The following is an 11,147-nucleotide window of genomic DNA, read 5'->3' on the forward strand; positions in this document are numbered from 1 at the left end:
CTGTTGACTGTAGATGGGGTTATGTTTAAAACAACAGCGCTGTGGTCCTGGTGGCATGTGCTGGGCCTATATGCTGAATAGTGATACTTTATTCTATAAGGAAACATACATACCATTCTTACAATTGTCATATTTCAGGAAGGCATAGAAACCACACTTCATATAGAGTTACTGTAATTCTTCAGAAGTGGTCGCACAGTAAACATATCACGCTGCACACAGCCTTAAGAACAGAGAGGCTCTCTGTCTGCACTATAGTGAGGGATCTGATCTTGGCTTGCACTCTGCCTGGTGTGACCCCACCCCTGGTAAATACAGGGTTAGAGGTTTCCTCCGTGGATAAAAATACACTTGCCTCTCAGCAGAGAGGGAGAAAAGCCAGAATTCCTCTAACTGATTTCTCCTCCCTCTCTCTCTCTCTCTCTCTCTCTCCCTGAGCCTATTGTGCAAACGGAGTTAAAGACTTCCACTCTTGTCACAAGTCTTTTTTTTTTCAAGTGGACTTTAATACTGTGAGAAGTTTAAACATATAAAAGTTGATATAATGAGCAATAAAGGAAGTTATGAAGGTGAATGTTTGCATGAGGAAAAGCCTCTCTCAGGCATGGTACTATTTATTTGGTCATGTGGATTGCTATGGCTTTTCCAGACATGAATGCTTCTTCCTGTTCTTGTCTTTTGTCCCTCGTGTGCTTCCGTACTTCACAGCTTGTGACATCATCATTATGCTGTGCAAAAGCTGGCAGAGGCCTAGAGCTTCCACAGGTACGGTAACTGATTAACTTGATTCAAAAAGTTTGCCAAGACACATTGCAGCTGCTGTTGGGGCGATCGGCTGGATTTCAAATGTGCACCGAGAGTTTCCTGTTGAGATAATAGAGTTTTCTACCAGTTAAACTGAACTGGAAAAGAAACTTGTGACTTCCTTTTTCAAGTTGGAGGACTAAAGTTGTTGTTATGGCACCTGGAGCTCCACACCAGTGAGAGATTCTCAAGTTCAACTCTGCTCTAAGGTTGGTCTTATCTTGTCATTGTCATTTGATGTAGGCCTAGTTCGTTTCATGTGAGCCACTACTTCTTCAGCATGCAGTCAAACTACAAAAAAATGATTATGTTACGATTTCTGAGGCTTGTTGTTTTCATCTTTTTAAGGACATGAAAATGACCAGGAAATTGTGCGCCTCGCCCAAGTTTTTCAAGCAGTGAGGAGAAAAATGTTGGAAAGTCACATGTGGTTCTTGTAAAATGCTGGAGGTGAAGCACAACCGAAAATGACTCACGAGGGACAACAAAATCCGGGGACGGGACTGAGAGACGTCTTTGACATATTAGCTGAGGAGCCTCAGGAGCGATTGTTAAGCCTGACAATCCAGTTGGGTGAGTCTCCTGAAGATCATATCATACACGCCCTGTGTCTGATCATTCTCCATAAAGAGGCACAGGCCATAGACAAGCTCCAGATGTTGAAGGACAACTACCTTGCTAACCATCTGGCTGAAAATTGGCAAATGAGTGGAGGTAAATTAGAGGATTTCCAAGTTCGTTGTGGACATTTTGAAGAGTTTACAGGAGAATCTTTGGCATCTTTGGCTCGTATTTTTAAACTTTTGAATGAGCGGAGGCTGTGTGAGCCAAATCAGAGAAATCTGGCGTATCAGAGAGCCCTCTCCACTGACAGACGAAAAACAGGCAGTTGTGAGGATCTGGAATATGATCAGCTCAGAGAAGAAGCTAAAGTTGTGTGCGGGCCTGAGTTTGAGGAGTTGATGTGCTCCCCCAGAGACCTCAAATCAGGGCCTTACCACAGTTCTCACATAGGCCTAAATGAAGAAAACTCAACTTTAAAAATTGCCAATAAGTCAGATAGTGCTTATAGTCTTCCCAGCCCTCTGCAAGCAAGTGCCTCAATCAACTCGTACCCCACTCATCTAGAGATCAGTATACCTCCGACAATGTCTTTCCAAGGCGACAAAGTAACTCCAGAAACATCAGACAAGTCCAACATTTGTAGCCTCCCTGCCCCTGGGCAACCACAATCGTCTGAGGAGGATCAGCCTAAATCCAATGAAGCTGCTCAGCCTGAAGTGAAGAAAGTCTCAACGATGGATGCAACAGAGGCATCAGAGGCAGATACCCGGAAGTCCGACCATCATATCAGTCAGAATGAGACTCCAAACCAAACAACCAAGCCAATCACTGGACTTCAATTTTCAACAAACGCTGCAACAAACATGTATTTACCTGAGGTTCTCAATCCAAATTCAACATGTGAATGTAAAGGTGCAGAAGCAGAAGAAGAGGCGACATTTTATGCATTTGTTATCCTGCACGCACCAGAGGATGAAGCTATGGCCGAGAGCCTGAAAGACAAAATTGAAGCAGTTTCTGGTTGTACTGGTGCAACTTTCTATGAGGACTTTGACATCCCTGGAAAGAGCACTCTGAGGAGTGTAGAGGACGCGATCAACAATTCAGCCTTTACTCTCCTGCTGTTTACCCGCAACTTCAACACTAAGTTGGTGGAGGTGAAGACGGACACTGCCCTTGTCAACTCCATCAACAAGAAACACAAGCACAACACTGTTGTCCCCCTGATGCCACGGGAAAACTGCCTTCCCAAAGATGGCCTGCCTATGATCCTACGGACAATAAATCCACTAGATGAGAGCAGGAACTTTGAGAAGAAAATAAAAAAGTTCTTGTCTCCGGCAATTATTCAAAAGCAAAAGAGAATCTGGACTGAGGGACAAAAGGTGCAACGTCAGATAGAGAAACACGACACCCTAAAGCAGTTGAATGAGAGTAAAAAACAGCTGATCGAAGAGTGTTTAAAAACAGATATACAGATGAGAGAGATACTGAGACAAAATCTCATCCTCGGTCCACCACAACAAGGTGGCGGTGCCGCTATGGCCGGGTGGCCACCGCAGCAACATGGACACATTCATATTGATAATGCTAATTATGTCATAATTGGTAATGACTCTAGGATGAATGTTGATCACAGAGGAGACACAGACAAAGATGAAGATGGGCTATGAACTTCCAGGTGAAAGTTTTTTTAATTACATTTTCTGGGGTAATATTTTTGGGCAAAGTTAAAGGAAATAATGTGTTCAAGGCAACAAAGAAATGTCAGAGCTGTAACAAACACAATGAACCTGCTTGAAGTGAAATCATTTGTCAAGACACTGTAATTATAAGGTGTATGGAGCTGAACAGGGACGTGCTAGATGAGTATTTGTTGTAATGGTTGAGCACTGCCATCTACTGACAGACTTGTGATAAACACCTTCTGACCTTTTCAGCTGTATGAACCCAACACGGGCACTAGGGTGCAATGCTGTAACATGTTCCTCAGTGCTCCTCTCTGCCCTTAACAGTATATTCCAAATGAATCACCCATTAGTATGACTGTTCTGGTAGATTAATAAAATCTAAATTTCAATGAGTGCCATTTTCCTTTAAATTGTTCAGAACAGAGTGCAGATTTGAGTCGCTGTGTGGGGGTATAACAGAATCAGAATACTTTATTAATCCCCAAGGGGAAATTTCTTCTTTTTTTTTTACGTCAGCAGTTTTGGTCATACACAGTTTAAAACTATAAAATATAATAATTTGTATCTGACCTATGATTTTTTTTTTTTTTTTTTTTTACTTTTATATACCATCTCATTTTCGGCCTTGTCACTGACGACACTCTTTTCATGCCTGTGGTTACAGAGGACGACAGCAGCAAACAGCATCTGTGAGACGTAGATATCACTGGATGCCAATGAAAGTACTTGATAAACTCAGATTCATGCTTCATTTAGGACCTACCCACACACTGGGTCTTTATCTCTGCCATGGGTTTGCCAGGTTGCTCTTAATGGTACAAACAAGGAGCAGTGGAACAAACTTACAGTATCTATTTATATTTTTGGTGTCTGGTTTCTTCTTTTCGTGGTTCATGTTTTTAATGTTAGTATCTGCACTTTTTGGACTTTTCTATCAGACTCAAGTGATTTGCTGATGTACGTCTGCAATAAAAAGTAAAATCCGTCTTCTCAAATTCTTTTACTGTTTATTTTGGCTTGAAAACAACACTGAAAACATTTAATTCTGAATAACTATTGCACAATAAAATGTTTTTAAGGTAAAGTGTTGAAATTATAATTGATGAATGAATGAATGAATTTATTTATTTAAAACAGGGACAATGCACAAAAAAAACATTAATCTTGTAAAACAAGAAGAGATGCTTTGAGCCAGGTTATAGCAACAATTGCTAATTTCCGCCTGTAGTCCCTGGGCAGGTAAAGTGCTAAATAGATACAATATTAAGATTAATTGAAATAGGACATAATAACCATAATATTTAAAAAAAAAAAATTGACAGAATGCACTAATAAAAGCAATGATAAAGGTGTGATACCATTAGGGCCTTTGAATCTAAGCAATAGCAATGTGTCATGTTAATCCAGCCCTTCACGTTTCAACCTTCCTCGTCTACAGTTTGTGTTTCACCTTCACACAAACAAAAACACAAACAGACAGGATGTGACGTTTCCAGCTATTTTCACCCAGGAGCTTCAGGCAGGGTGCATGGTGACTGCCAGGGAAATTCATCAAATCAAAAAATGTCACTGTGAGGTGAAAACCTTTCATAGCATCTGCATAATAAAATATCTGACCAGATTATTTCCATGGCCTCATGAGACAATCTCACAATTTACTGTTGTCACACTTGTCTGACACTGGGCAAACTTCAAGTTTATAATAAGACCACCATAGCATGAGACCTTTACTTTTCTCATCTAAACAGACAGATTTGTATCACAAAGACAAATCTCACTGTAATGCTTTCATCTCTTAGTGCATCACTCTTGTTTGACAGATGCACCACACATGTAGGCTAAGTTGTAAATCATCCAGGCTGGCAATTATTGACTCTTGCTAATGGTGTGTACAGACAAAATTCAATCCTAACCACTTCAGCTGGACTGTTAAAGCACATGAGCAAGCCGCTGCTGCATGTTAGGGTCTGTCAATGTGATGATCAAGTTTTACAAAAAGACATTTTGGATCATGTAAAAATTAACCATCAGACTTCAATTGGAAAACACAAGAGCTCGACCAGAGACTTTATTTTCAGTAATAGAGATGTGTCTATAAAAGTTGCATCAAATACATATTACACTACTGTTTCGTCATTTTGTAAATTTGATTTCAGTTAGTTTGATTATTTAATTCCAATATCATACAATAGACTGCACTTCTGGGAATTTGTATGTAGCCTACTGTAGGTGTAATTTATCAGTATTTTAAATGAATCACATCTTTTGGCATGAGAATAAATAAATGATACAATGATGTCTTTGCAATTAGCTATGCTGTCATTTGAATCAATATGTAACAATTGATATAGCTACAGAAGGCTACTGACTGTAGTGTGTGAGTGTGTGTGCAGCATGAAGGCTGTAGCCTACTAGTTATCAGGCTGCTGCAGAGACTCACACAACTATTTCTCCACTTCTCCGTGGAAACACCATTAGGGAATTTGGTCAGTCAGTTGACTCCACCTTTGGTTTTGTATTATATTATTATACACTGTGGTAACTCCTATCAGGACTGAATAGACTGGGTGGGTGTTTCGCGCATGCGCTCTGCGCCCCTATCCTCCGATCAGTGCGGCAGGAAAAACGCAGAGGAGACGCCGCAAAGAGAGAGAGAGAGAGAGAGAGAGAGAGAGAGAGAGAGAGAGAGAGAGAGAGAGAGAGAGAGAGAGAGAGAGAGAAAACAGTTAGAAAAGAAAAAAGAAGACTAACATGGACACTAACAGGGTCTGTGGTTCGTGTGTGAGACTGAGCTCCAGTGTCGGACTGTAGCCTCCTTTCCTCTGGCGCACAGCTGCTCCGTTATGTCGGCCAGCCTGAGGAGAATAATGTCAGGGAATGGGAGAAATCTTCAGAAATCCTGTTTCTAAACTGCGCCGGGTTTAAGGACACCACAGAGAGGAAAAACACACACAAGGACATTTAAAGCTGAGGATGGTGCTCATGTAGCAGAGGAGAGGAGGAACTCGTCGTGCTCTACAACATCAGGCCACGCACAAAGTTTTTTTTCCTGGGTTTTTTTTAAGGAGAAGGGGGAAATTTTTGCTGCATTGAATTCCTCTGGACGGGATGTCATCCGCAGTCAGGAGGAGTTCCTCTGGCTGACTGCTCCTCCGAAGCTGCAGTGAAGCGGGATCCCTCCTGACTCGGTAAAGCCGTCAAAGATGGGAGATGCGGCAGATGACAGAGGGATGAGACGGACCTTCATCGTCCCTGCCATCAAGAGCTTCGATCACTACGACTTCACCAGGGCCAAGATATCGTGCAGCCTGACGTGGCTGGTGGCCAAGGCTTTCGGCTCGGGTAGGTGGCGCCTCCCGATCGTTTTCATTTCATGGATAAGATTAGTGTCAGGGGAAACCTTGTTAAGATAATCATCTAACATTGTGTGGTGATATAATCATAATAATAATGCCATGTTGTGTTGGGGCGGCTTTACAAGTAGGGACTATTTTGTAAACAACAGCCTCCAATCAGACTCCAATTAAACTACTTAGCCTACTCACTAGTGTCCCTCCCTTGGAGGAAATGTTCAATCTCTCTCCTAAGGCATCACATGACTCATCAGTGGTCACCAAAAATCTATACAGTGAGACATTTAAAAATGATGTAAACGACATTTCTATTTGATTGAATGTGGTTTTATTATTTACATGACAGCTCCTATCTGTAGGTTATGGGCTATGTAATCCACCTCAGTAGTGTTCATGTCACAGGATTATTGGTTTAACCTGTTGCTTGCCTAATGCTTATTATTCCCCCACTGCAGAAGTCAGGCCAAACCTATTATGTAACCAAAGATCTTTACTGACAGCCTTGACGGTTTCAGCAGACTGTAATCAGCAGACAAGGACTTAACTTCGGAGTAGCATCTTGATTGTAAGATTACAGCGAAACATTAGACAAACACAGATGTTCATTCACACCCTTCAAAACAATAATAAACATACTGTACTGTAAGAAAAAAAGGGATGAGGGCTAAAAACAGTGGCCTCAACGATGCACTATTCAGAAACTATTCTCAGATGAAACAAGAGTAGGCTACAGTACTGTACGTGGCATTTTGCCTGAAAAATGACAGTGAATTGCTTATAGATGCTGATTCATTGACTAATTGATTGTTCCTTTTAGCTTTAGTTAGATTATTCCTCTAAAATGTAATTGGCAGCGATTTGTATGTCACTGATTTGTCTCTGTAGTGGCTTCATGTATATATCCCAGAGCTGTCTCCTGTCCTCATCCTGGTCTGGAAGCAGCCTGGCCCTCAGACACACTGAGTAAATCCAGACTGCTTGAGTCCAGAGGTTTACTCCAGCTCCTAATGAATTGATTTAACAGCTTCTCCTCCGTGGAGTCAATGAGTGGCCATTACACAGACAGACAACCCTGGAACCAGAGAGAGATCAAAAGAAGAGACCTGTGTATCGCATCCATTGAGTCGACAGTGTGAGTCAAAACAAGCTGCACATGACTCCTGTCGGATGAAATGGTGGGGAGACATGCAATATGTAATACGGTAACACATGAGAGAGCCAGGCTTGGTTCTCTCTGTTAGCTCACTGCTGCCGTCTTGTTTTTTCCCCCTCTCCATCCCTCCGGTGACACAGTTTCAGCTCCCAGCACCGCCGAGGACTGTGGCCCAATTCATAACCAGTCCTCAGAGCTTTTGTTTGGCCTAGTTCGGACGAATGAGCGATGGTTTGAACCTGGTGTTGCTCAGATGTAACGACTTCAGCAGCATCAGGAAGTTTGCACTGAAACTTTAGAGAGATGCAGTTGCATATGCACAAAAGGAGGTCAAATAGAAATTAGGTAAACAACTCCCCCAAATACCTGCCGCTTTTAAAGACATGGAGCGATAGCAGGCTACACGAGCTAGAAAGAGTGGGAGAGTGCATCTGTGTGTTTTGTGAGTGGGTGTGTGATGGATGTCAGAGCTCAGCTTTACTGTCTCCTCACTTTTGACCTGATGTGGCTCTGTCGTATGAACTCACAACACAGTGGCAGCGGAGAATCAACAAAGGTCACCTCCGATTTTTACAAAAGCTTGAACTGAATCAGTGTGTGAACAGTTTTGATTTTTATACATTTCTCTGCCGGGGCTAATGTGATGGTTGGTGGTTACAGTCACTGGTTGGCAGTTTACCTCAGCGTCAGCACATTTGTTGTTATATACCGAATGTTATGTATAACCGAAAATAACACTGGACTTAATAGGATGTTTGATAAATTACATGTTGGCCAGTTTTACTTTAAAATGATCAAAGTTATCAAGATAAGTGATAATTTATTGCCTGTATCATCTACATACACCAAAAAATACAAACGGCCACACAGTCTTGTATTGTGATGCCAGATCATGAACTATTTTGGTCCAAGTCTGGATCAAGTGATCATGCCTGCGGTACAAGTTTGGCTAGTTTTTAATTAGCCCAAGAAAGCCAATTACCCTGAGATTGCAAAAAAAAAAAAACCCAGCAGGCACATTCAAGTCAGCAGTGTGGGAACGTTTTTGGTTATCAGTCTCCTTCCCTGAAGTGAAAAGGGATCTTTGGTGTTTTGATCAGCTGACAGCTGTACAGTGGTTTTCATGGTGGTGTTGCTCAGTGTTGTATGTGCTGCAGTGTGTTTTGCTAACATGGGCTGGAGCGTGGTAGAGGAGATAAACACTGGTCGAATTTGCCACGTACCATCAAGTAGCAGATTCTGAGACAGATAATTTGTGAGTGTGTCCACTAGTGTATTTTATTACAATGAAAGAGAGATAGAAAATACTTTTCTGTTGGTTCAACTCCCATCTTCTCTCATCTGTCCTTGAGCAAGACACTGAACCCTAAATGATTTGAAATAAGAGGGAGATTGGCACTTTTTCAGTTGAGGACTGAACCTACACCATGTCCTAACAGTAATCAGCTAATAATCTCATGTGTGTCAGAACTTTCTGTTCGATCTACTAGATAACTAACTGTGTTTTTTTTTTCCAAAGAGCAGTTAACCAGCAGAGATAAACACACTGCTGACCGTGAGGTTGTGTATGCTGAGCTGTGATCCCGGGGGTCTCCATGGGAGCAGTCTTCTCTGTGCCTGGACTTCCTGTGGCAGCTACTTCCTGTCTGTTTCCTCTTTGATGGCCAACACAAAGGAGAGGGTTTTCACTTGACAAGGCAGATTTTCACAAACTCGACAAAAAACCTGCTCTCCGTGCTTTTCCGATGATTTTATTATCATCTAAGGTCATCTGACGAAACACGTTAAAAAATGTTCAGATGAAAATGCGACACATGCCTTTATCTTGTATCATTGAGAGTAGTCTCTGAGTGATTGCTTTCGAAAGAGTTTGTGGACTGAAACTAAACATTTCTCACAAAAATACCACAATTGCTCTCGTGCTCTGCTTTAGTCGTCAGATTTGTATTGTCATTGGCTGAATTCTGACTAAACTTTAACCATAGTCACTGGAAACTGCTGGCGTTTGATCACAACTTTAATGGATGTTTTTGTTCTGATCTGACTGAGCTTTACATTTTTCATTTTATTATGTTGTAATGTTGAACTGCTTTGCTTCTATTTACGGGGACCGGAGAACAGACGGCTGTACCTTTAAGACAGGTTCCCTTTAGTGTCCTTTGTTTCCCTCAGTGTGATTCAGAGAGGAAATGACCCCACACACCAGGAATACACACTCATACTGGAGTACACAGCGTTTTAAAAGTGTGTCACCTCGCACACACACACACACGCACATTCCTAAACAAGGACTTTGTCTGGCATGAGGTGCATAGATATACTATGTATGTAGCTCAATTGCAGACTGGTGACTAGTACAGTTAAACCCTGAGTCACCACATGTGGTTAACAACAACATACAGTAGTATGATGAAGAGGGGAAGAGCATGAATGAGTCCTGGAGGTGAAGCTGTGTGTGTTTTTCTGTCCAGCTATTTTCTCCAAATCAGATTTACAGGCTGAGGTAACAGGATTAGAAGCTGCTCCACGCTCTCTAACATACACTTCCACCAACACACACACGCACTACGGTGAACTTGACACACACACACACACACACACACGCACTGGGGCTTTATATCTGTCCTGTTTGGATCTGCAGTAGCATAAGAATCAACAAACACACCCGTGACAGTGATCTGTGTGTATTTGTGACAGTGATAGCTTCCTCTCAGCTCTGACTAAACTTGGAGCTCCTCTGTGTCTTCCAATTTCCTCTCAGTGATGATGTTGCGGAGGTTTTGTTGTGTGCACTATTCTGTCTTGTGTGTGTGACATGGGCAAACTCCCTGTGCGCCCGTACATACAGTAGAGGCCACAATACAGGGAAGCCACAGCAACAACAACAAAGGGCATTTAAAATATAGAAAAGAATAGCAGCAAAGCTTATTTTGGTCTCAGCAGCGATAGCAATAGAGGACAAAACCAACTCTAACCTATTTTCTTCTTCTTCTTCTTCTCAGATGCCGTACCAGAGGAGCTGGTTGAGCCTTTCTACAGGGACCAGTACAACCAGGAGCACCTGAAGCCCCCGGTGGCCTGCCTGCTCCAGTCCGCCGAGCTCTACTGCCGGGCGGGCAGCCTCATCCTCCGCAGCGATGCCGTCAAACCGTTACTGGGACACAACGCCGTCATCCAGGCGCTGGCCCAGAAAGGCCTGTACGTCACTGACCAGGACCGACTGGTCACAGAGAGAGACCTGACCAGCACTCCTATACACATGGTGAGTGGAGACCCTAACCCCAACCCTAACCCTAACCCGACACAGTGCAGAACTGCTGCTTTTACATGTAAGGTTCAAGCTAATTTATGTTTTTGTATGTCTGAGCTTCAGCATTTAGTCCTGTGCTTTTTCTGCCTTTTTATACTGCAGATACTAGATTTACTCATTCACACTTAGAAACGCATATAGTAGTAACCATAGAGACATGATGTGTGAGATAATAAATTTAGATCTCAGTCTGTTCGTTTGCAAAATACAGTATGTATGCACAGATTGCAAAGAAACCAGAGCTAAAGCTAAGATTTATTGACGATAAAATT

The 11,147-nt window shown here is 42.3% G+C and overlaps 2 protein-coding genes across 2 annotated transcripts in view; both read left to right on the forward strand.

Moving 5' to 3' along the window:
• Positions 1-753: 753 nt before the first annotated feature.
• On the forward strand, positions 754-3,041 carry ticam1 (TIR domain containing adaptor molecule 1; the record flags this gene model as incomplete). Its single annotated transcript, XM_083991372.1, has 2 exons — positions 754-1,013; positions 1,153-3,041. Exon 2 carries the CDS (start codon positions 1,272-1,274, stop codon positions 3,039-3,041), a length of 1,770 nt encoding a protein of 589 aa, XP_083847498.1. The 5' UTR covers positions 754-1,013; positions 1,153-1,271.
• A 3,097-nt stretch (positions 3,042-6,138) lies between these two features.
• camsap2b (calmodulin regulated spectrin-associated protein family, member 2b) overlaps positions 6,139-11,147 on the forward strand; it is a 31,735-nt gene continuing 26,726 nt past the window's right edge. The window contains exons 1-2 of the mRNA XM_083992165.1: positions 6,139-6,401; positions 10,568-10,827. Of these exons, the coding sequence (XP_083848291.1) occupies positions 6,263-6,401; positions 10,568-10,827 (399 nt within the window). The 5' untranslated portion in view covers positions 6,139-6,262. The remainder of the gene's footprint in view (positions 6,402-10,567; positions 10,828-11,147) is intronic.

Source organism: Trachurus trachurus (assembly GCF_905171665.1).
Source record: "Trachurus trachurus genome assembly, chromosome: 17".
NCBI classification, from domain to species: domain Eukaryota; kingdom Metazoa; phylum Chordata; class Actinopteri; order Carangiformes; family Carangidae; genus Trachurus; species Trachurus trachurus.